At 35.5% G+C, this 26,421-nt stretch overlaps 1 protein-coding gene across 3 annotated transcripts in view; it reads left to right on the top strand.

Annotated features, from left to right (window-relative positions):
• TPK1 (thiamin pyrophosphokinase 1) overlaps positions 1-26,421 on the top strand; it is a 254,941-nt gene that overhangs the window by 106,377 nt on the left and 122,143 nt on the right. For 2 of the 3 annotated variants that reach the window (XM_072412251.1, XM_072412253.1), the window contains 2 exons: positions 9,327-9,399; positions 14,698-14,793. In XM_072412251.1, the coding sequence (XP_072268352.1) occupies positions 9,327-9,399; positions 14,698-14,793 (169 nt within the window). The remainder of the gene's footprint in view (positions 1-9,326; positions 9,400-14,697; positions 14,794-26,421) is intronic. The other variant, XM_072412252.1, reaches the window with a different exon arrangement.

The following is a 26,421-nucleotide window of genomic DNA, read 5'->3' as shown; positions in this document are numbered from 1 at the left end:
AACATAGAACCAACAGTTAAATGCTGCAAAGCCTAGCAGTGCCTGTTTTCTAGAACTGGAAGAGGATTACATTCACTGAAAGTGGCATTGGTAATTTTTTTACAGATAGACAATGCTGTTGCAACACATCTAATTGTCTTTTATAATATATTAAATTATTCTCAAATATTGTTCCTTAATCCTGTTCATTTGATTCAAACAACTAGTTTGTTTTATAGCCAATTACATGTACTATATTTGCATTTTTGTGGTGTTTCCCCTATACCCATTGACTATACTACATTTTTTTAAATTAAAAAAATATTTTGATTCATACTTAAAAAATTAAAGCTAAACATACTCCCTGTGATACATCAAAGGATTTGTGTTACCTACATTCAGTTTGCCATTATTTGTTCCCCTAGAAAAAAATATATAAGCAGAACGTTCATTAGTTGGGTATTTTAGGTACATCCCCCCACCACTAATCCTGTGACAAACAGGTCAAGCATATTCTGCTGTACTTTAGAGTTAAAGGATTCTAAAGATAAATAAACCATAATAGGGCCCTCTCTGTTGGCTGTTGTTACTACTGTCTATATTCAAGTTTTGGGTTTGTTTCCCATTTTGGTAATTATGGAAGAAGTAGGATGGAATCTTTCCAGGGAGGTCAGAAAAAGTAATAAACAATATCTGAGTAAAAAGTTGATAATACCAATTTTTGGTCTTTTCTGCTGTAGACATCCAGCTCTACAAAATTCTGGTTAAAGGCAATCATTATAAGCCCAACACATCAATAGCACCATTTCACACAAAGATGTGTTTGCATCCTCAAAGTATATCACAATACAACTAGAACAATCATGCAAAATAACCACAACTAATAAATATTTGCAATTATTCCAGTAAAGAAAACTAAAAATATGCAGTGATGAAGCAAATGGTAAAACCATTATTGTACAACAATTTAAACAGAGTAGGGTTAGCTATTAACTGAAGTGAACACGCTTGGGTGTCAGTTCTGATTAGTGCAGACTGAATGTCTGGAGCAATGCACCAAAAGAGATGTTCTTGCAGGTTACTTTTCAATTATACTATGTCTTTTATGTTCAAGGTTAAAGGGAATGTTATAAGCTGTTACTAAAGAAATAGATAATTACTTGAGATGGTCTAATAGATGTATTCTTTTTTTTTTTAAACGATTGCCATAATCTCAATTTTTTTTGAGACTTTTTTTTTCTTTTGATAACATTTTTCAATGCAAGCAGGTCCGTCATTATCCAGCCAGTACCCTACCCAATATTGACTGAGACACTTTTTAAACCCAAGCTTCATAAAGACGTGTAAACACTGACAAGTGTGTCAAGCAATTTCATCTTGTCTAGCAGTGAAACTCTAAGGTGTTAGCAACTGATATTATCTACACACTTGCTCTATATCAGTGTATGACCTTGTGTCCTAGAACCAGCTATTAAAAACATATTTACTTCCTGGCATTTGCCACCTAGATTTAATATTTCTTTAAAAATATGCTGCTATTTTTTATTGTTTTCCCCCCTGTGTATTTATTGTACATAGTTTAGAAATATAATTCCTTAATAAATCATACTTCAGTTAAATGTTATCAATATTTTTATATACCTCATTAACAATCACCTTATAGTTTAGGCCAACAGCTTGATAAACAACTTCTTTAAAGAACATTTTATTCTTTTTGTTTTTTCTTTTGTACATACAGATCATAATAATGGTAATATTTTTTACCAAATTCTAGTAAAGGGATTCTGTTACTTATCTGAACATTTAAAATCAAGAAGTATAGTGAAATAAAAATGTAAATATGTTTTTTTCTATATCTTTCTGTCTATGCTACTCAAAGTATAAATAAAGTCCCACTATACAAAATAAAGGGTCAGGTAGGTGGTTAGTAAAGGAAGCAAGCATTGTCCTTACTGCAAGAACACCTAATTCCTGCCGTTCAACAGTGTTCGCTTTTGTTGCTGGTGAAAAACAGCAATCCCAGCATCCCTTGTGTTTACTGGGAATGGATGAGCTCCGATGTGCCTTTACTTCACCCTGGCATGGCCAATCAAGTTTCCCCAAGATTGCTGCTGAGCATAAGAAGAACGTAAAATGGCATTGTCATGCATAGGACTGTGGATACGTGAGTGTCATGGCTTTTACCTATGTAATTCACAGGGTCAGCATGGTGTCTGTTTTACATAAACCTATAGTATTCACTGGTTATCTCAGGACAAGTTTATTTAATTTTGAGGTGTTTAAGGAGCAATGAAATCCATCATTCAACTATACAAATAACTGAATATGAGTAACCCACCTCTAGGACATCAGTTCATAACTTACTAATATAAACAGCACTTTATCCCACAAAATTGCAGCCTAATTTGACAGTTGCAGAAAATTGCCAGTGTGGAAGATGCAGCTTTGAGGACAGGAAAATCTTCACAGTCACAGGTTATGGCCTTAATTTTGAGAAGACCTGTGATCTGTTTTTTAAAGGCCTTACGAGAATAGCAGATCTTTTCAATAAAGAATTCTGTCAAATACAACTTTGTGAGAAATACAAAATATGTCACATACCAAATTAGAGCACTATAACCAAATTTATTTTTTTTCCCTAAAGTTTAGTTTCCTATTGTGCATAACATATCTTTATTTTATTTGTTCAAAATTGAAGTATGGTTCCAGTATTTGGAGCAACAAGAAAGATCATCAACATCACACATCAGCAAGTATCATCACAACACGTTCTATGAAAATGGAATCAGTTCTCTTTAGCACCACCACATTCTTCATTGACTTTCACTCAAGAACTGTTACCTTTCAGCCATAAAAAAAAAAGAAAACTTCAGCCTATTCTTTTAGCAGAAATTTTAGCGGAGCAGATTGATTAGATTCATCCTTACCCTGAAAGAGGCATTTATCCTGCCCTGTCAGAGGCTGGGCCTTAGAATTGTGCCCCAATATTTATTACTTGAAATCCATTCGGTCTGTTTTATTCTGCACTAGGGCAAACTAGTGCTCAACTGGTTATTGAGAGAGACGCAAATGTTATTTCTTAAAAGTAGTTGGTATTTGAGAACATTACAGTTAATAGTTCCCAAATGAAAATGTGTAGAGTGAAAATTAATGCATCAGTATTCTGCAGGACATTGGTAGATAGCCCATTATGCTCTCTGCAGGTTAATAAGGATTACATCTTATTTATGTAAACATTGTAGGCTTTGAAATGCTTCCCCATTCTAATTAAACATATGGCTTGTTGTCTTTTAATTGAAACTCCCCTGATAGTTTTTTTGCTATTCACAGCAATTACCCATTTTTTTCATCCTCCAAGTGTAACTTGTAACAAATGTTTATCTTAAATTATTCCATGAATATGCCCACTCTTTTATGCATCTCAAATGAATTATAGTTTTATGACTGATGACAATCCACGTTTAATGTTTTTGTTATATTTTCTAACTTTTTTGTTTATCAAAAATAGAAACAATGAGAAAGATAGGCTTGCAATATTATTTTACCTATAAATGTATTTATATTAATTGTTAAAATGGTTCTTTCACTCCCTTCTTGTCCCCAAAATGAATACCTTAACTACCCATTGATAAGCACTCCTCAACCCCTTGCGTTACTCACAAGTTCATCTATATAGCTATAGGGGACATAGTCAGTGCCTTTTTTCTGCCTTCTTGGAGGTTACAACATTGGGTCTCCAGGTCACTTTCTGCATCCTAATTTTTGCTTTGTTCAGTAGTTCATTGATCTCTGTGTAAGGTACTCATGTGATTTAAATAGAAATCTTGGTAAGTCTTCTATAGATTTGTCTTTGTCTCCTGCATTGTAAATGCGTGAATAGCTTATTGCGTTTGGATTAAAATAGTTCCCATTGGTCAGAACTCTCCATTAAAAGAAAACAAAGTAAAGAAGGTAGTTATATATTGATGTTTGATTAATGGCAGCAATATCCTTTCTATTTGTAGATTCATTCACTTTGTGAATAACTGTTACAGGAGTACAGGTCCCCGGGTTAAAGACATCCGACATACGGACACCTCCTATATACTAACAGGGCTTCACTGCTCGCTCTGTGCAAGACGAAGGCTTGGATGGCGGAAGGGGCGGTTTGCATGACTTGCAGAAGAAATCTTTTGCTAAACACAGCTTATGTTGTGGGTCATCTTAGCTCTTTCTGCAGCCTCTTGTAACTCTTTAATGACCAAGACTAAAGCTACGTACACACGGCAGATTTTTATCGCCCGATAATCGGCATCGGCCAATTATCGGGCGAAAATCTTCCGTGTGTACAGTCGGTGTCGTCCATCGTCCGGACGACCGACCTGCCGGATCCACGGACGATGGACGACAGCCGATCGTAATGAAAGGGAAGGGGAGAGCGCGCAGCAGGGTGCCGCTCCGTCGCTCTCCCCCCTCCCCTCTCCATAGAGCATGAACGGTGCTGTATGTACAGCATCGTTCATGCATCTTGCAGCCCCTTGTCGTTGGAAAGGATCGTGAAAGATCCTTTCCAACGACAAAAATTGCAAGTGTGTACGCAGCTTAACTCTGCAGTTGTTTCTTTTTGCATTTCAAAGCACAGCTTGCTCCAGAAGTTAATGAATGTCTAGGCTCCATAAAGTTGTTTTTTTTTTTTGTTTTGTTTGTTTGTGATTAACTCAGTGAGGATTTTTTACAGTAACTGACACCACACTGCCTAATAATATGTTGAGACAAACATCTTTCCTAATTGCATTTATTAAAATAATGTACCTGTTCCGACTTGCATAAAAATTCAACTTGAGAACAAACCTACAGTCCCTATCTCGTATGTAACCTGGGGACTACCTGTAATAATTATATCTTGCAATTAAATGTTAGGATTATTGATTACTTTTTTAGCACTAAAAAATTAGTTTTGGGCTGAGTGTTGTGGGTTGGTAAAATCCGGAAAAATTTGCTGGCATTTAAAATTTATAGTATTTGCACATTGTTTTTTACAGTGGAGTGATTGATTTTAAATCATTTGACAATCTTTATCAATTCCCTACCAGACATATATTAATCCACAACCTTCTTTCTGAGGGAACTCGTAATTTTGGCATGATGACACTACATACATCAATAGCAAAAAGAATATCCGATGTTTAAGCATACTCCCTGAGGAGGTTCAAATTGGCACATGAACTGGAGGACATGATTATTATTATTATTTTTTTATTATTTTTTTTTATCCATTATTTCCTAATCTTGGGCTAGGTACACATGTGCAATAGTTGTCGTTAAAAAACGAACAGTTAACAACAACAACAACAATGATTATTCACGATTATTTTAAACGATCGTATAGTGCACGATTCTGTACATGCTGAAACGAAACGATCGCTCAAATATAATCCACTAATAATCTACACACACTAGATTGAATCGTATCAACGATGCAGGAAGTGACATGTACAGGAGAAAGTGTACTGCAGAACCATCCACGATCACTGAACACAATGAATATGATACACACATATGAATATGTGATACACACAATGAATAGCGAACGATCATCGCATAATCAGATGCGCCAGGACGGTTGTTCCTTTCCAGCGACATTCCTCATTCATTGTCGTCGCTGGCTAGTTAGCGATTATTGGATGGTTGATCGTTAGTCGTTCTTTTCCAACAACAATTATTGCACATGTGTACGTTGCCTTATGTTTTAACAATAACATCTGCTAATAAACAAAAATCTACAGATACTGCAGCTAATACATTTCGTTTGGAAGACTTTACTTTGTTTGAATGGGTTTAAACTAGCAAGTGTCTAATTTGTCATGCTGAATATATTTACTTTTTATGTGGCAAATTTGCATTTTTTTTTTTTTTTTGCAATTATGTTAGTGTTGCCCAACCAGGGTTCCATGGACACCTGAAGTTACCCCAGGGGTTGCTGGGGGTTCCTTGAGCAATGAGCTAATTGTACCTCTCAGATCAGTTGAACTGACTCAAATGATCTTTTTGGCCATCTGTATGGGTTACATTCTTCCCACTGGTTTACTGTTAGCCCTGCATATATTAATTATAGCATGGGCCCCTGAGGACCTGAAAGTTATTTAATGGGTTCCCTAATGTTAGAAAGGTCATGAAACACTTATTTAGATTAAAGAATAAATAAAAAAAAGTTTTATGTGTAATTTTGTTCAAGTTTTCAAGTTTACCTTTATCTCTTTCAATGAAGATCTAATGTTTGACTGTCTAGCTATGTTGAGAAAGTCAACATTTTCCATTGGGTGTACTTACTTTTGGACATGACTATAAATTACATTGGGTCACCAGGGAGAAGACATAAAAACATGCTTTCTGAATACAGAATCCTAACCTCTATTAGTAATAGATTAATTATCATTGTATTACTACCTTCTAATCTCTATTTAATTAACAAATACCTACTAATCCCAGCAAAAATCTTTTTATTTCTTCTTTAAAGCACTCAAAATCTACTCAAAACCCAAAACTAACCCACAGCAAAAACAAACAAAAAAACACACTTACCTTTAATCTCACAGATCACTCTATCCGTCGTGAGGTTTCTTTTATCAGGTCCCGTGTTGTCCCGGGACTAGCTTTGGCCTGGAGCAGAGGGATCGCTAGGCCCTGCCATCTTCTCCTCTCTTTTTTTCTCTTCTTCCTACGTCACCCGATCTAGCACTGCGCAGGCGCAATATCAGGTGACATAGATTGGGCAAAAAACTTGCCGATCTCACTGCGCATGTGTGAGATCGGCAATTTTTCCCCTATAGATTAAAGGGCCCCTTCTGCACATGCATTGATTCTTGATAGCCTAGACCAGAGGTCAGCAATCTTTTTTGGCCACTGGGCCATTTCAGGGGTGGGCAGGAGCACATTCATTTCTAATACCATGCAAATGCTTTTGGCAAATTTGGTGTGTTGTGTTTCTTAAGAAAGGTTAGGTGTGGTGCTATGGACATTTCTAATGCAACACATGTAACATGCATTCAAAATTGCACCAGACAATTGCAATACCACCCTAGTAAGAAAATGCTGTCCCTATGTTTTTTTTTTTTTTTTACTCCTTTTGAAATCCTTTATTATCTCTTTGTTGCCGAATATATTTAAAAAAATATAAATTTTGATATAGTTCAGGTTTAGGCAACACATTTTTATTTAAAACTGAATGATTTGTTACTAATTTCAATATTATTTAAAGGTCATCTATTGCTGAACTTTTGTGTAAAGCCAATGAAAAGATGTCATGGAGAGATTTCAGTTTAGTCTTTTAAAGATTAGACTTAAATACATAAATTCCCCTGAAAATCAGCACAAGAAATCTGGGCTTCCTACATCCTAGTTGGCTTACATTGAGTAATTGCTGTCTGCCTTGTGTGAAACATCTATACAACAATAGGTTGAAATGAGCTTGTTGTTTGATGGATTCAGTAATCAGCATATGTGGCTCATCTGACAATTTCCTGTAATTGAAAGATGCACAACCTGTAATTTACTGTCATGAAAATCAGGCAAGCTCGCCACTATAGTCGGCTGCTAATTGAAGCCTGGTCTTTTAGTTTGTGAGCACAATGCAACCCATTATACACTTGTTCCTCTTATCACATCCTTGAAACAAAGCGATATGACATGAGTATGGTTTGTGATTTGAAATCGCTGATATTTTGACTGCCACGTGTACTTTTTCAAATTGATTAACTGAATGGCAAATGGTAAAATACTTAGTATACATGAGGACATGTGGTGTACTCATGTTGGTTGTAATCTTCCCTCAGTATTAATTGAATGGAAAAAAAAACTACCGGCTCTGACACTGCATTGTGGCGTCAAGACACAGCTTCTTCTTATCTAAAAATCTCCATCTTTAGATTCATGCTTTTCTATATGTTAGGTTTCTTTGGGCTAAGCATATTATTGTGTTTAAAACATTTTAAAAATGACAATATATACCAAACAAAAAAAGAATAGAATAGATAAAATTCCATTGCTGCTTTTACCATTGGGCTTTCCTGCGATCCCTTGGGGGACTCATAGTGGTGGTTTTTATTTAATTGTTCTTAAAAGGTTTGTGCTTGGTCCTAGAGCATGTGGGCTCTGTAGACTTTTTGGTAAAGGTAAAGCCTTCGTGCCTAGGTCCACATTTTACCTGGTAGCCAGACCCCATTACTAAAGCTGCATATTCTGTATATGTGAGTGGGTGTGGAAGAATTCACTGATGCTAATGCTTTCTCTGTCTGTTGTATGGAAGGGCCAACTACTGACAGAATATTTGTCAGAAGCTGATGCTTTTTGTCATGAAGCTGATTTTTTGTTTGGTAATGCTTTCAGCTTGTGTCCAAAGCCTTTCTACTGCCAGAATAAACAAGCAGGACTAACCAGCTTGAAAAGTTTCTGGATATCCTTGCATGGTTATGCTGATATTACTAGTTGAGATATAGTTGTTTTTTTTGTTTTTTTTTTTCTCAAGATGCCTTGAAATGTGTAGATAGATTGTTCTTTCATTCTTCAGAACCTGAGAGTAAATGTCTTTAAAGATTGGCCACCAGCTTTGTCAAATGGGGATCAGAAAAAGTATTTTCCTTGTGTAAGCTCCATTCTGAATCAACATGGATGTTTTGCCCACCATAGACAAAGCACAGTATAACCCAAAATTAAATTTAAAAAGTGCCTAGCATTTTTATTAGTTTTAGATGGTTATTTAGTAAATGATGATCTGCTCTTGTTATTCTCGTTGATCAAGAATACTGCCAAAGTCATAGCCTTGCCTTAGGCAACAGTCTTTATAAGATACTAGTCGAGTCTTACCTTGCTTCTAAGCTGTTCTGCAAAATAATGCAGAAAATAGCTACACACTGGCAATCAAATGACCTTGATACACTGTGTGTATCTCCTCCTATGTTTGAGGGGGGTCTAGGGGAACAGAGCAAGTAAGTGAAAGTGTATGATCATTATGACTGATGGGGACTGGGGATTCTGAGGAACAGAATACATACCCATCTACTTTATCTTTGTTCCATTCTACCCCATCAGTTCTTATTGTTTTGCTTCTTAATGTTACTTTGTATGCTATGCTATTAACAAAATATTTGTGATGATTTTCATATCTTTCAGTTCTTTAACCAATTCTTCATCATGTCACATTTTGCTTATTTTATTGTTACAAGTTGTATTACTTTACCTGACATAAAGAACATCAAGTATCCTATGTGTTCGTACTAAATGGTTGTATAAATTCCATTGTAATAATATTTTAGACTAAGTAAAAAAAACAAAACTAAAACAATAACTCACAAATTATCCCTTTCTTTAAGATATGTGCCAGATTTCATCAGTGGTGACTTTGATTCTTTACAGCCTTTGGTGAAGGCATTCTATGCTAAAAAGGTACAGTATGTTTCCTCAATTTATTTGTTTTCACAAAATGGTCCAGTGCAACCACTCCAAAGTTACATATATCATATCTCATATATACACTTGATTATGTCTGGGGAAGATTGCTAAGGTCTTTTGTTATCGTTATATTCTTCTATATAATTTAATGAATTAAATTACAATTGTTTGTATTATGTTAAGATAAAATTGACAACATCTGAAACTATACTGCAGCCTGCTTTCTGCACACAAACCTACTTCCTCTCAGTTACCTGAACAAAGGATGTAAACTCTCATCTTCAGCTCCTGTCAATCCACTTGTCCTTTTGATCCTTTACCACCTTAAACCTTTAATTTTTCATCTTTCCTTTTCTCTCATAACTGTCTTACGTTAACTCCTCAACCTTTATTCTATTCTCAGGTGTCTTCTATGTTGTGTTTAAGTGTGCTTTCATGACAACACTGATACTTAAAAATAACTCAACTTTCATAAAAATAATAATATAGCATATAAATTGGCTATACTTTTAGTAAAGTATGTTTATTCATATATATTGTATATTTAGTTATTCATTTAGTAATGTATTGGTAGTAAAATTACTTTTTCATTTCATACTGCAACCACTTTCAAAAACTGACAAAATATTCAATGTAATATGGCGAGCTGGAGGCCCTGAGAAATGGAATTTCCTTCTTGTATAATTGGCTAAGTGATATATCCCCAGGAGTCTACACTTAGATTGAAGTCCCATATAACTATCTTTAAAGGTATAGAGATGCTGCTGTTTTCCTTATTAGATAATGTAAAGTACACTAGCTGAGTATAATGAACATGACACCCTCATTCAGGAATTAGTTTGAATACGGCAAGATCAAACAAACAACTGTGGGCGTAGCTTTTGGTAAAGACTCAGCAACAAAGTTTGTTATACAAGTTGAACTGTACATATATCAGTCAGAGGGGATTGTGTTTTTTCCGCTTGAAGCACCATTCTCTGGATTACTTTACCCTTTCCCAACTACAGGCTCTTTTTTTTTCTTCTATAAAAAATGAAAACATCATGTTCATGTAAAGCTCTCTACTAACACCCTGTTTGATCACCTCCAATCTGTTTTTTGATGTAGTCTTAGTCTTGGTCGAAAAAAACAATAGTTTACAGTTAAATCAAAAGGCTCATTTAAATGCTTATTCATTTTGCTCTCCCTTAAATACATACCTTTTGCATACAGTGGGCCATCCTTTCTCTTTGCAGATCTCCCTCTCTGGTGTGAGCTCAGACATTGGAATGGCTAATCACCACCTGTAATACCGCCAGCCACTACAAAAAGGAGACTGAAACAGTTTTAGGATCCAGTGCCTCATTTACACTCATCGCCAATCAAACTGGTTGGTTCCACTGTTAAATTATCTAATTGTCACAGTTCAACCCAACTCTGACAACAATACCCCGCCAGAGTGAACCTTGATGGAAAATCAAAGTTTTTAAATCTGACACAACAATTAGCTAATCTTATGGAAGTAGTACATGTTCTGCATGAAAACTCCCAAAAGATGCAGCTCCAATTGGATTAGCTTGTTCTGATTTGCCTCCAGTACCCCTTGATGCCAGAGTTTCCCTCCTGAAGAAGTTTGATGGCATTTGCTCTAAATTTCTAGGCTGTTTATCATAACTGCCTTTTTTGTTGAGCTGCAACTTACTTATGCTGAGGAACAAAGTGCATTTCCCAGACATGCACTTCCCAGACATTTCCCTGCTGCATGGTTATCTTCAGTCCCTGACTAACCATCTTCTTGATAATCTCAATTCTTTTTTGAACACCCTGGACGCCTTCTTCTCAGCTGGGGCATCGATTTAAACTTGAACATTACTGCACTGTCCAGCACATTAAACCAAGTCAAGTCAGATGGACCCTCCATTTGTGTTGTTTTAGCTTTTTTTATACTTACTGACCTAGGTTAAAAATTAATAGCCTGATGCTCTTTGATATTTTTCTGTCCCTGTCTCCTGAGGCTCAAAAACTTTGGACAATTCTGAGGAAACCACATTAGATGTCGCCCATCTGCAAGCGTACTCTTTTCTTATAGAAAGGGTCTTTTGGGATGACAGTATAAAAATTTTCATTCCTGAAAACCTCCATGAACAAGGTGCTCCAGTTCACACCTGATCACCCCCGATGAGACACGTTGAAGAACCACCCATTTAACCTATCATTTGATCTGGTGACTTGATTTACCTAAAGACTGAAAGATTTGTTGACCTTGTAAGGGCTGTAAAAGGAGGAATAAAGGCTTTGTGTCTCTGTGTTGTTGCTATTGTTACAAGATTTTTTTTTTTAATTTACTAGACATTCTGCATCAGCCAAGGGTCCCAGAGCAAATCAGAATAAATAAATGGGTGAATGAACTACACAAGATAATTGGTGTTGCCATTTCAATTCAGTGATCACTATTAATAGGCATCCCTGTCAGCCATGACATTCCCTTAGTACATCATCTGCATACTTTCCTTCATTGTAATGAAAAATTTCTGAAACATTAACTGCTAATTTGAATTTAGGAGCTCATATTAAGCATGTCTATTAGGAAAATACATAACAGATCATTTACATATACATGTTAAATGAGTGATTTAATACATTCATATCACATTAATGTTTTGGGACATTGTACATAATTAATTGCAAGTCTCTTATTCATGCAGTTGACAATTTATGTTTTGATAAAGAGATTAGTGTTTGAGCATTCAGTTAGACATTAGAAAACATTATTGGGGTGCCCATGGTACTTTCTAGGACATTTTGCTTATTTTTATTATCTATGAATATTAAAAACAGATGGATGGTATCCAAAAAATTCATTTTAAACCATTGCCACATCCCATATATGACCATACTTAAAGAAATGTTTGTCCAAAGACAGAAAAGGGGACATTAAAGGCAATTATTTTTTATGTATCATTCTTAGAAAACATAAAAAATATTAACAAACATAAATATTTATTACATTATTTAAGAATGATACATAGAAAAAAATTGCCTTGAAAGTCTTTTTTTCTGTCTTTGGACAAAAAAAAATTCTTGAAGTAAGGTTAAAATTAAACAAGCACTATACATTCCTAAACATTTAGGCAGCTTTTCTACAAGAAAATACATTATAGACCATCTAGCAATAACTATACTCAAGTATCTCACTAATCATTTAATTAGTGTTTGCTTCTACTTTGCTTGATTGTTGCAGACAGCTTCTTAAATTTGTCTAAGTTTTACACAAGCCGGACAATATATGTTTGTCTTGGTTGAGCAAATAGGTGTTTATAAGGTGCTAGTAAACAGAATTTTTTTATGATGCTGAATGTTTGGATATCATCTGAAGTTGCAATAATAGAATAAAACATTTGTGTGGAGAACCTTCTCTGGTTCCACAACTCTGTCAAGGTGACAAATGTTTTTCCTAGTGCATTTTGAAAATCCTATCTCCCAGTTTTTCCAAGTGTGACATGGTATGAGAAGAAAAGGTAAACTGACATGATTGTGCAGCTTAGGAATTTACATCATAGGAAGGAAGTAAAAGTGTGAAACATAGATTTAATGTTTGTAAATAAAACAATAGAAAAGCCATTTCAACTGATGACCAACTGAACCTTTGAAGAATATAAAAAAAGAATTGACCAATATCTCTTTATGCTTTCATGATTAGGTAATGATTTCATGTTTGTACATTTATGATTAAGGGTAAAGGGCCATTTCACATGGGCAACTCTACTGCTGGAGATACATCATCAATGACAGAATCGTGCATGAGCGCATTCCACTTGAGATCCCTCACTGGCCCTGAACACTGCAGAAATACGATCTCTAGAGATAGGGCGGTGAAATGCAAACAGGTCAAAGGGCTTCTGAGCTCTGAATTGCATTGATCAATGAAAGTCAGTGTAATTTTGATGACTTCTTAAAGTTCATTCAAAACATAGAAAAGTCCGTATAATTTGTTGGCTTGTTTGAAGTACATTTTATAAGCAAGAAAACAACACCAATGAACACATACCCTAATTGTAAAAGGAGTGTCCATGGTTGTTCTCTTTTGATGTATAAGGACATCGGTTTCACTTAAAATCTGTTTCACCTGGTCAGTTGCCAACTTGTGTAGCTACAGCAATGACCAAGTACTTATGCATTTCTTCATCATGGTGGTGAACACATCCTATGTCTAATACTGCAGTGTTTTCCAGCTTTTTTATGCTGCATATGTTTAGCATCCTAATGTGTCATGTTGGTTTATTTTTTATTTATAGTCCACACAACAAGATTTGTATTAAAAATGAAAAATACAGATCATAATGTTGAAAACACAATGGGCAGCCTTGTCTAGCATTATCTAAATATGAGCCTGTGTATCCCAAAAAGATTCGAGCTGCTTCCATCCTCCATGCCAACAGATATACCTGTTACACAAGAGTAAAATTAGCAAAATGAGTCTATTTGCATTCATCTTTATGATATTTTTAAGGTCTGAATAATATGGATTTTTTAGGGAGATAGGGAAAGAACTGGGCAGTTAGCAAGAAAAAGGAATAGGAAAGATCAAAGTGTGGTAGAAAAAGGTTGGGCCAAGTGTAGGTGTGAGGATTCCCATGAGAGGAGAATAATTTGATTTTCAGTATGTATTAGGTTAAAAAAAACAAAATATAAAGTGTATGTATATGTGTGTGTATGTGTGTGTGTGTGTGTGTGTGTGTGTGTGTGTGTGTGTGTTGTGTATGTGTATATATATATATGTGTATATATATATATATATATATATATATATATATATATATATGAGATGGGGTATATAAAGCGGTTACTCTATGGTTGATTAAGCAGGTGAACTTACTTTAGGAAATATATAATCCACAGCCTAAAACTCACAGAACACTAATCTAACACCTAAAATTAACCTTACCTAAACCCTCTAATTAGCTAACTTGATCGAACCTAACATTGACATCCCTAAATTCTTCCTTTAGACCTGTTATGTGAAGGGTTTTAAAGACCAATTTTTCAAACTGATGAGTTTTACCTGAATTTATATATAACATTTATGCCCAAATAGGAGTCATTTGCTTGCTTAGTAAAAGATGCAGAAAACAGCTGTTGTCACAAGCTTACATGAATGAGTTTGAAGAAATTAAACTTAACTTGAATTTCAATTATGGAGACATCCAACAACACCCGGAATCTTTCACTCTTTTCGCTGGAATTTAGGCCTCAGGATAAGCAAATTCATAGATACTATACATACTGTTTTTTACATTTTATGTTTTTATTTAGGGATGTGAACTGATTGAAACACCAGATCAAGACTTTACCGACTTTACAAAGTGTCTTTCTATACTACAAAGTAAAATTCAGGAAAACAATCTCCAGGTAATTCTAAAACTTTTCTTAGGACTGCTTATTGGATTTTAAAATCTGGAAAATTAGAAAATGTTTACATGTGAACCAGTGGGAGGGCTATTTTATATTTAGGTTAAAATAAAATGATAATATATATATATATATATATATATATATATTTTTTTTTTACTTTTTGGTAGTTTTGACTCATTCATTTGGAAGTTTGTAATAGGGAAAAAGGGACAAAACCTAGAGTAAGTTAGCTAATGCATGTAAATAAAAGAACATGCTTTGCTTGCTTGTGATTTGCCAGATTTCTTTACTGTCAACTTGTGGTCCTCAACATCTGTGACTTGGCTGAAAGTGGTCTGCAGAGAATCAATATTATTGGAGTTTAAAAAAATCATCTCAGCTGGGACATGATATGCTAAATTGTTCTGTCTCCGCCTATAGACATTTTGCTCAATCTGAACATTTTTTAGCCATATTAGGCTAAAAGGTTTTCCTCAAATGTCACAAGTGCAAACATTTTTAGCTAGTAATTACCTAATCATGATTATTGGCTTGAGGCTTTCATACATTGCATTTTACATGGCTTCTGTCCTGAGCTACATACACAAGTCAGATAATTATTGCCCCAGGAGAACAGTCATGCTCGTCTCGGCCAAAAATCGGACGTGTTTATCTGTCCCCCCACATTGGCTTGATGATCAATGATCTGGAACTAATGTTGCACAAGTCAATAATAACATAACATGACAACTAATAACGTAATGATTCTTTTTACCTATAACAGTATTCTCTTGTAAACTTAATATAATAATTTTTGCACCAGGTATGATAGTTTTCTTTTCATTCCACTTTGTGTTTGTTTAACAGCTTATTAAGCTCTGAATTTGGTTTGCTTGATGTTCATTCCTAATCAAATTTGTTCCCTTTGTTTTATTTCCCACCAGCTGTAAATATTTATTTGATTAGCCTATTATATTCCCCATGGTCATTTCAATGTTATTTATTCATTTTAGTATCTTTGTCAGAAATGTGTAAAGTATAATATATTGTTTTAGCTAATAATCCTCTTTTAGTATTTATTTATCCTGACATGCCCTATCTTTATACATCAATACAAAAATGTTTTCTTTTTTGTTTTTACATTATACAAAAAGGCAATAATTTGTGTTTTTGTGTATGTTTTAGATCTTTTTTTTCCTAGTAGCATTATTTCTTGCTAGTAGATAAATACTTTGGGGCTCCATTTAAAAATTGTATCCTATTCAGGGATCGCTGATAAAATTTGATTCCTTCCTGTTTATTTCCTAGTGTGACAGCTGTGCACTTTTGACGATTGGCCACTGAATAGCAGTGCCATTGTTTTTTTTTTAATTTCTTTATTGGGTTTTCGAAAAAAAAAATAGAAATACAACAAATACAAACATTGATGGAAAGGAAAATAACAAGGGGCTCAAATTGGAGAGGAAGGGATAACGAACATTACAGAGGGGAAAAAGAAACCAAGGGAAGATACTATAAAAATGTTCACAAAATCCATTGCAAATCAAATAGAATAAAGTAAATTCCAGCTCACTATCATGAGAAATAATAAACATTAACTATGATAATACAATAATAGAACCTTATCAAATTGTATATAAATTCAGATTCAGTTCAAACAATGATACAGATATACACACATCGTATGTTCGGTAGTCTTCAACAGCAGGTTAAGTAGATACATTAATTATATACTAAGAGGAATATTTAAACTGATCAATGTTTGTTGCCTTCTCTGGATCTCTATAAATACATTCACAATAAATTGATACCAATTTTGAAGGAAACAACTTTTGAAGTTATATTCTCGCTTTTGGGTTTCTAGCATTTCTCTTTAAAACTATCACCAAGGGTGAGGCCACATTTTCAATAGAGGGGTGGATCCAGGTCAACAATAACGTTCTTCTGGCCGCCAGATTTTGATCCAATCTCATTTTTCTCTAGACATAATTGCCTACCCGGATTCATCCCAGTAACCAAATAATAGAAAGCACGGAGAGAGATGCACATGCATGCTCAGCACCTGATGTGTAACCTGTAGCACTTGCTGCCAGAAGACCATGATAAAAATCAGAGTATCACCAGGGCCAGAGAAACCCCACATTTGGGGTTCCCCACATCTGAAAATTCTTTTGGTGGGAGAGGTATTTGAAATTAGGAATATCTTAAAAGCTCTAGGCTTAATCATGAATTGCATCTTCCTCTACATCTCATTTGTCATACTAGCACTAACCACTTAAAAACCCTACACTATTTTATAAGCCAGATCTGGTTCCTGGAGATCTCTTTGCCATTGTTTGACATTTGAATGAGACAGTGGAGTAGTAAAAGCTGGGTGTAAAAATGAATATATTTGGCAGGGACAGAAAAAGCAGTTGGACATAGTCATTAGTATGTAAAGTCTTACAGGGTTCCTTGAGCAAATTACACATGAAAGCATGGACTTGTTTAAAGTATAAGGTGTAGGATGCTGTGGGTGGAAGTTTGAAACAGCTGCTATGGTTTCAGAATGTCAAGGGATCAATTGTATCCAAACTGAAAAGGTCCCCAAAGCATTCCAAACCTAATAGTTTCTGGATCTGGAAGACACCTTGGTCTACTCCCTTGGGGTGTCCACAAATAGATAAATGTTTTGAGAAGTGTGTGGGCAGTTGGAGTTTGCATCTGACTTCTCGCTAAGCTAGTATAGTATCTAAGGGATTTTACAATGTAATAGGGCTCATATGTCTCATTGAGTTAGCATGACGGCGTCCAGTTAAGTGAATAGAAGTGCCCTTGAGCCAATCTACAACATGTTTGGTGATTCAGATCAGATTATACAATCCTATGTTGGGGAGGTTGGCTCCACCCACCCCACCGTTAAATATAATTTGTGGAGGGTTATTTTCGCTCGTTTTCTGTAGTGGGATGGTTTTTTTATGGGTATAATAGCGTGGAAAAGGACATCATCTTTATGGGGTGGCATTGACCAAAAAAGGGAGGTTTTCCCACTGCCTAAGTTCTCTGAGGATTTTGGAGAACAGAGGGGGGTATTTCTGGTGGTTTATGGAAGACAGGGATTGTCCTATTTTATTACCGAGATGTGTAATAGTATGCTGTGCTATCTGAAAAACCATAGTGGATGCCCAAGCTCCAGATCTGCATGGAGTCAGTGGAAGAATCTCACTCTTGTGGAAATTACGCTTTAATCCAGAGAAAGTACCAAAATGTGGTATTATTGATTGCATAGTTGGCACATCACAAGATGGGCACTCAGAAAAAAACAGGATATCATCTGTAAAGAATGCAGAGAGTTTCCAAAGCCAAGTTGAATAGCAAGGTTGACATTGGGCAGCTCTGCCTAGTACCCCTATGCAATTGCATAGGTGTAGACAAAAACCTTGGAGTGAATACCATAGCTACTGGGGCTTTGTAGATGGTGGATAGAAATTATATGAAAGGTCCCCGAAAAACCTATGTGGTGGAAAACTTTGAATAGCCAGGTAATTTTCACAATATTGAAAGCTTTTTTGAGTCATTGTTTTATTAGGATATATGTAAAAATATACAAGCCATAAAATTCACCACCAGCGAACATTCAGAGATTTCGCCTGGGTGAAATAACTTTTTAAATGGAGCCCTTGGTGTCTTTTTTTGGAGGATCTACAGATTTTTGTAGTAGCTGGGTAGCTATACAATAGCCTAAGCGAAGTACATTAGCTTATAAATATTAGATGAAGGTAGAAAAGCAAGAGGTGCCAGAACTTCACACTTGAGTCTCAAATCTCAAAAGTAGCATGGTCAATCTTTTTAGCGCAATGGCTCATGAGGCTGCTCATGTCATAGTCACTTTACTTACAGTCCCAAGCTAGACTCCAATATTTAGAATGGAGCAGCAAACCACTTTAATAATCGAGAATTTAGTGTCAAACATTAGTAAATACTGCTAATAGATTTCGGAGTCCAAAAAAAAATCCCCTGCAAAAGAAACCTGGCTGCTTCCAAAAGTATGTACAAGCATTCCATCACTGGAGACAGTTGATTGCTCTACTGGAAATTATATAGACTTTGCTAAAGAAGAGGCAGCCCAATTTGCAATATACTCTGTTGCTAATGTGCTTGATATATGTTCCTCATTGTTATTACTCATTACCAGAATTCACAGAAGGTACTGTATGCTTTAAATTTCTGTTACATGTTTTTAATTTTAAATTGTTATTCCTGGAAAAGGATTACCATATAATAGTAAGCAAATACAGAATATATTTTTATATATGTTAAAGAAAAGCTTGGATGAGAAAATCTCTATATAATAAATTACAAATCCTTATGTTATCACCTTTTCTATAAGCATGGTAATGCTGCAGAAGCTTTAATTAATTAGCTTTTTAGTAAGTAGAAAGGCTGTGTGCTTCATTAAATCAGAAGACTCCTTCCACTGTAATCTCTTGACTGATTCCTTAGCCACTTTTAAAATTGGAATAGACCTCCTTGGAGGATATAATAAATCTTATGGTCAAGACAGTCATTGTTACCTGGCGACACACCCAGGATCTTTTGCCTTTGAAAATCCTACACGAAAAGGATTTAGGGAAGGTCATTTTCACTCATTTTTTAGCACAGTTTATATTTATAGGTATTAATTTTTTTTATAGGTATTCATTTTTAAGTGTGAGAAAGGCTTATTAAGGTTTTCTGATGTGTTGGTTTTCATTTGACTAGCAACAGGTCCTAATTATCTTGTTACTTTAAAATTTAATGTAAACAAAATAATAAAATTGTCATTTGACTCCAAAAGTCATGTTAGGTATGTTTATAATGCAAACTGCAAAGTCTGAAGCCAGCCTGCATGAGCAGTGCATGAGCAGTTCTTTCTGTTCTGCTAGGGTTTTAGTCCAAGCAAGCCTACTGGACAAAATAGTTTTTGTGTGACCTTACTTGTGTCTGCTGGCATTAAAGCTCAACATTGTAATTAATCCCAGGAGGTGATAAAAATCTAGCTCTTTTTGTGCACTGACCCCCACAGTCATTCCTGACACTGGGTGTCCTTATTTTTCCAGGTCTTAGAAACATTTTGTGCCTCCATCTCAAGTTTGGACTCCATAACTAAGTTGGACTAAAAATTGTCCAACAACTTTATTTCTTCCAGTAGATGATCTTCAGCCACCTTGATTGGTCATGTCAGGATGACTTAATTACCTCGCATGTGCAGCTCAGCAAAATTTGACAGCTGGGGAGCGATGAGGCTGGTAGGACAGTGATTGCAGAAGGGCCATCAACTGTTCCTTTCTGCAATAATCACCTGCCTGACTTTAGTTCCACCTTATGGCACACAAGGCAACTAATAGCACATATGTTACTGTGCTGTCCTGCCATTTGTTGTTCATGGCACCAAAAATGCACTTTGTGAAAGCACTAGAATACAATGCATGGCTGTTACTCTGAAGAACAAAATGTACCAAGCATTACATTTGTGTGTTATGTGGTGTGCTTAGGTTGAAAGTTTGCCTAATGCAATGCACAGCAGCAACATTTTATATTTTTTAAAATGCAGCACACAACCATATAGAGATTTACCCTTATTGCTCTTAGGAGTATAGATTCACGCTTCTCACACACAGGCTGTTTTTTTTTTTGTGTGTCTTGTGTCCACAAAAGTTTGTTATAAATCAATTGTTTATTTGATATTTATGTGTTAAAAAACCTTGTTGTGACTTGCCTCAACCTTCGTCTTTACCCTGTGTGATACTACAGTAATTATTTGATGTGATGTGTCATTCATCACCTACAAATTGCATGGTATGAGTCTTCTCGAGTACGTTATTCATCTCTGTCACTCACTGTAAAACACTTTTGATGGCAGCAAATCTACCATTACATATACACCTCAAGTATTAATGAATATGACTTGTTTTAAAGAGAAGTTGCCAACTTCACTGGGCAAAGAAATTGTTACAATTTCTGTCCGAAGTTTACCTTTATTGTATGTCAATCAAACCGTAATTGCTTTGCCCCTTCAGACCAGCCTGCCAGCCACTATTATGTCATTGTTGTCGCTCGTACCTTTTGTCTTCCAGCAGAATTTCTACACTAAGCTGCTGTATAGCACATTTACAGTGTTCTTCTTTGTATATTTTAAATGCAACATTATTTTGAGACTGCTGAATAATACCTGTATACAATAGAATTTTTCTTTCTGAAAAAAAAATGTATTTACATTTTAAACTTACATTTACACGGTTGTTACATAATTTTTATCTTCCTTAGGTACCTTTGTGCCCAAGGCTTTCACTTGTTCACAGCACTGTTACAAACTTTTGGTTGTGAAGTTTGCTTGGAGGGTTCACCTAACCCCCCTACAACAGGACTATAGCTTCCTTGATCTTGTGCATGCAGCTTTGATCCTTTAAATGCACATCAGGCAACCAGCTATCAGTCGTGAGCTGGCGGACAGAGCAGCCATATTGTGAAGGTGCTGTGTCTGTGCCTGTCGCTATACACAGTAGATTACACTAGGGAACACGCTTTTTGTTGAGTTAGATCTTACACTTGTTTTTTTTTTACTAATGTTTGGGTGGTGAATCCAAAAATTACCCCAGTTTTTTCCTATAACATCCAGTTTTTACGATACAGGGTACCCTCCTACATACAAATTTTAAATACAATGAAAAATTCATGAAATAATGACTTGAATGTACTATTTATTTAAATTTCTTTTGTTCATACAAAGGATTTATTGTAACTATGACATTTTTACATTAAAAGTTTTACAAATTGATCGGGTAAGCGGTTAAGGTAAAAATTTACGCTTATAGATTTTCCTGGAGTGCTCACTGTTAGAACAATCCCGCGGGATGCTCCAACAGTAGTCAGCCATCATATGTACATCCCATCTACCCTGATACCGTCCTTCCATGACCTTCAAATCATGGTGGAATCGTTCACCTTGCTCATTACTGACTGCACCAAGGTTTTCCGGGAGGTTAGAAGGATGGCTATGCAGAAAATGCACCTTGATGCTCATATTGCAACCAAGCATTTTGTAGCTCTCCAAGAGTTTCTGGACAATTTCTGTGTAATTATTTGCTCATGTATTTCCAAGAAAGTCCTTGACAATGGCTTTGACAATGACATTGACTTCAACTTCGGACATTGTCCTGAAGAAATCATCTTCTTTGATGAGCTGCCAAATATTTTCTAACAACAAGTGGCTCACCTAGTTTTAGGGCAGATCTTGGAGGCCAATTCCTTTCCACCCAATGCATCTCTTGAGCTTTGCTGCCCCATATGCATAGATAACAGGGATACTTGGTAAATCCACGTTGCTTACCAAGAATAAAGCATACCATCAACACAGATGACCCAATTGTGCTGCTGATATTGCAACAACCCAATGACTCTCCTTATGTTTGCATATTCTTCGCAAAGAGAAACTGAATGGCCAATTGGGACTGACCCAAATATATTGCCATTATGAAAAAGGACATACTTTAAGCTCTGCTTAAACAAGCTCTGCTTAAACAAGCTCTGCTTGAAGATATATACTTCAAATTGACTTACTCATTTATATAATAAAGGAATGTAGTCGGAGAAGGAAGTATTCCATCTCATGACATACCCAGATGGATTTGGATATTCTAGTAATAACACTCATATATATTTGTGTTATTACTAGAATATCCAAATCCATCTGGTTATGTCATGAGATTGATTACTTCCTTCTCCGACTACAATCCTTTAATATATGAGTAAGTGAATTTGAAGTATATATCTTAATGCTGAGTATATGTATATAATATTATCATGAAAAAGCCCATCTCGGGCCAAGCGCGTTGGTTATGAGACAGTAACCATATACCAATCATCATCATTGTTACAATCTATCCATACTCTGGTGTTTAAAGACCATAAAGGAGCATTTGTTTTATTTGTTGTGTACTTAGATTCCCTACGGGGTATCATATTGCGTTTGGTCCGGTTAACACTGTTGGAATTACAACCATGTTTTTTAAATACTATTTATAAATAAAGGTTGTTTTAAAAGTTTTACAATTCCCTGTTTACCAGAAAAAGCCATCTTCCCTTTCCTTTATACTTATACTATCCTTTCACTATACAAAAGTAAAAGTCACTAAAATTATCTCCTGGCTCTCGCCAAACCATAGGTATACCAAATGGCATCTTATCATGTGTTCCCTTTGGCCACATCCGTAAACCCTTGACACACTGTTTGCATACCTTATGAGGGGCCCAAGACTTATGTTGATCTCCAAGTTTAACTTTAAAATATGCCAAATAGGCTTGCTCCACAAATGTGCTGATGTTCACCCTTTGACTGGGAATGGTGAAACTGCCACAAATATAACAAAATGAATCAGGGTTGATTAGGCACTTACGACGAGTAACAACAGAGCCAGACATGATCTGAAAGAAAAGAAATACTGGTGTAGGTAGAAAAATAAATTTTGGTTATTCATTACATAGAGCAGCGCACAACCTCTGACCACACTGTCTTACATGTTAATGATTAGGCTATACAAATCCACGCTACAGTAATCGCATTAATATAAGCAGTAGAGAAAAAACTGAGGTGATAGAAGAAAACTAAATGCACTTTCAGAATCGGCATACCTATTTTAGTGTAAATAAGCTTAAATATTGAAGTCAACAAAAAATTGTTAACAGTTGTGCCCCAGTGTTATGTATAATCTGTTATTATTAGTTTTCAACATTTTTTTTTACAAACCAATCAAATAAGACAATAAGTGGAAAATCGTATAACACTAAGTACCTAAATGAGACATATATCAAGAGGGGGAATAAGGGAAAATCATACATACTAAATAAATAAATGAACTTTCCAACAATTTTGGCATTGAGAAGGGGAGAGGTGAGAGAGGAGAGAGAGGAAGGGAGAAATACACAGTAGATTACAGATCAGTGTTTAATAACACCTTAAGTTGAACTTCAGCATTAGACTATTTAATTTCTTTTTTTTAAGGTTGCAGCCTTGTTCAGATTTGTATTTCTTTGTGTGCTAGCATTGAGGAAAATGACGAAAATGACCACTTCACTTGTCACAGCAACAGAAAAACATGCTTTTCACAAGAATTCTAAATGTTTCTTTTAACTCGGAATTACCAAGTGAATTTAACCTAATATTTGACCTATGTTTGACTTGCATTTGACCTTCAAGTCTGTGTTGCATTCCTATAAAACAAAGGAAAATCAGTGCATTGCTAGTTCTCGTAGAAAAATCTCCAAATTCATAGTAAATTCTTCTTTACATTTCTTCTCTTTACATCATTACATCTCTTCTTTCATCTTCTTTATTGATTACTCTGCTTTCACAATACCAATCCCATAGCAAAGTTTGATGGTCCTGCCCTTTTCATGCACGCCAACCCCCTTCTGAAGGTGGCTTTCTTTTCTACCTACCTTGTTAGCTCAGCGCTGGCTGCAGAAATCTAATGTCCATTAATTTACCCCAAATATGGTAACATCATTCCTATTTTTCCAATTAGCTGAAAAAAGACGCTTACAAATAGGACAAATATATTTGTCTAATAATACTCCCACTCTATTATGTTTTATTTTGTTTTTTGTTTTTGTCATTCTATTTATAAAACACCCATGTTATTACCTTTTGGGGAACTAACTAGCTGCTAGTTCTAATTAAGTTCTGAATAAGAGGATGAAAAGTCTCCTATTGTGCAGACATTGACACAATGATTGTTGCCTGAAGTACACATTAAGGGATAAATTTAGTGTTTCTGCCTAACAGGTGCCCACAAAGAATTTGCTGGGGAAAACACTGCACAGAGTGGTGGAGAGCCATTTACGTGAAAAGATAAGGATTAGAGAGTAACAAGAGCCACAGTGGGGCTTCACAGAAAAGTAGTAGCTGGCTAACTAAGATCAATAAAAAACATTGCTTCAATGCATTGACAGAGATATGTGAGCAGTGATGTTACTTTAATTCCACCAGTTCTCAACCTAGGGTTCATCCTGAGGTTGCTGGTAGTTCCTTGAGCACTGAACAATTTGTCTCTCAGGTCAGTTTAAGTGACACCAATGATCATTTTGGCTATCTGTAAGGATGACATTCTTTTCAATGACCAGTGATGTAAGATTTTTTTTCCCACTGACCACCACACCAATATACTGTGAGCTGTAAGTAAAAAAAAAAATGATAGAAGGGGTACCCTGAAGACCTGAAAGTTATTTCAAGGATTTCACCATGTTGAAAAGGCTAATCTGTATTCATTCTGTACCAAGGCAAAAATAATTTGTTAAAAATGAATGTTCTGTATTTAATAGACATATCCAAACATATTTTGAGACTGTAGATTGAGCACATGTATGATAATAGGGCTGTTTTAAAACTGATGATTGATACCACAGTAGTAGGATATCATGATTCTATGTCTTCTCCTCTCAAATAATACAAATGCTATTCTTCTACATGACATGTGCTGGCTTTCATTAAGATATGATTTATTAGTTATTTATTAAAATATAACTGGATTTAGTACTGGGAATCCCAACAGGATTTTTTATGCAGGCTGTCAGACTTTGTTTTTCCTTCCTTCGTTATTGCAAGGAAAAGATATAAAACTTCAGAATTCTATTCTCCGACTGCTCGTTGTACTTTTCTCCATTCACTGGGGTTATATTTTACCGGCTTATTAAAATGTACTTCTCTATTATTGCTTTTGTCAGATCATTTGTTTTTAATTAGATTTGATTAATTTTTTTTCCTCCATAGCCTGAGAACACTTTTTTTTTCCTTTGCATTAAAAGCATCAAACTGGTAGAGCACAGAAAATCATTGTTCAAAGCTAGCTATGAAGCATTTTAAACATTCTTTTTAAAGCCTCCTTCTAGCTGTCTAACCTCGTATGTATGTTACCAGCATACATAACACCATGGCTATATTGTAACAAGCTTTATAATGTTAAAAAAAGATGCCTATTACCAATGCCTTTAGACTAACACTTATTTGTTCCAGAGTGAAATCATTACCAATTTTATTTGTGTTGAAACTTTATTAATGAAAGCATATCTTTTATCTGCTAAAACACATCTACACATCTACTTCCAGCGATAGATTGCTTACCCCACCTTCCCCAACCTATATTTGAAAAAAGAAAATCTGAAAACCTCTAATACTTAGCTAACTCTAAGGTCACGAGTCTTCGCTACTCCTCATTGCAAATTGGGTGCTTTTTCTAGTGTCACTGCCTGGGTGATGTGGACAATTCTTTTGGGGCCCTCTCAGGCATGAGAAAACTATAGTGGTGGTTATGACATGAAGACCCAGGGACTGGCATTGGGTAGGGCAGTGTTCTCCCCAGAAATTTTTTTCAGCCGGGTGGTAGGAAGCTGTAGCCGGGTGGTAAAAAAAGGGGGTGTGGCAAAATACGGCAAATTTAGTTCACCCAGTTGTTTATGCCATGGGTAGCCAGTAACCTCTTATTGTTTCAGTGTTCTACCTTCTCCCAATTATTTGTTACAACTTTGTAATGCCTGCCCTGTTAGTATATCGAATTTTTCTATTCTATGTATTTTGCCACAAGTGTCCTATGCCATGTATTGTGACCCAACTTACTAGTGTTCTAAGTTTTA

Source organism: Pyxicephalus adspersus, chromosome 5 (genome assembly GCF_032062135.1).
Source record: "Pyxicephalus adspersus chromosome 5, UCB_Pads_2.0, whole genome shotgun sequence".
NCBI lineage: Eukaryota > Metazoa > Chordata > Amphibia > Anura > Pyxicephalidae > Pyxicephalus > Pyxicephalus adspersus.
The sequence above is the reverse complement of the archived record's forward strand: the minus strand, read 5'-3'. Positions and strand labels throughout refer to the sequence as shown.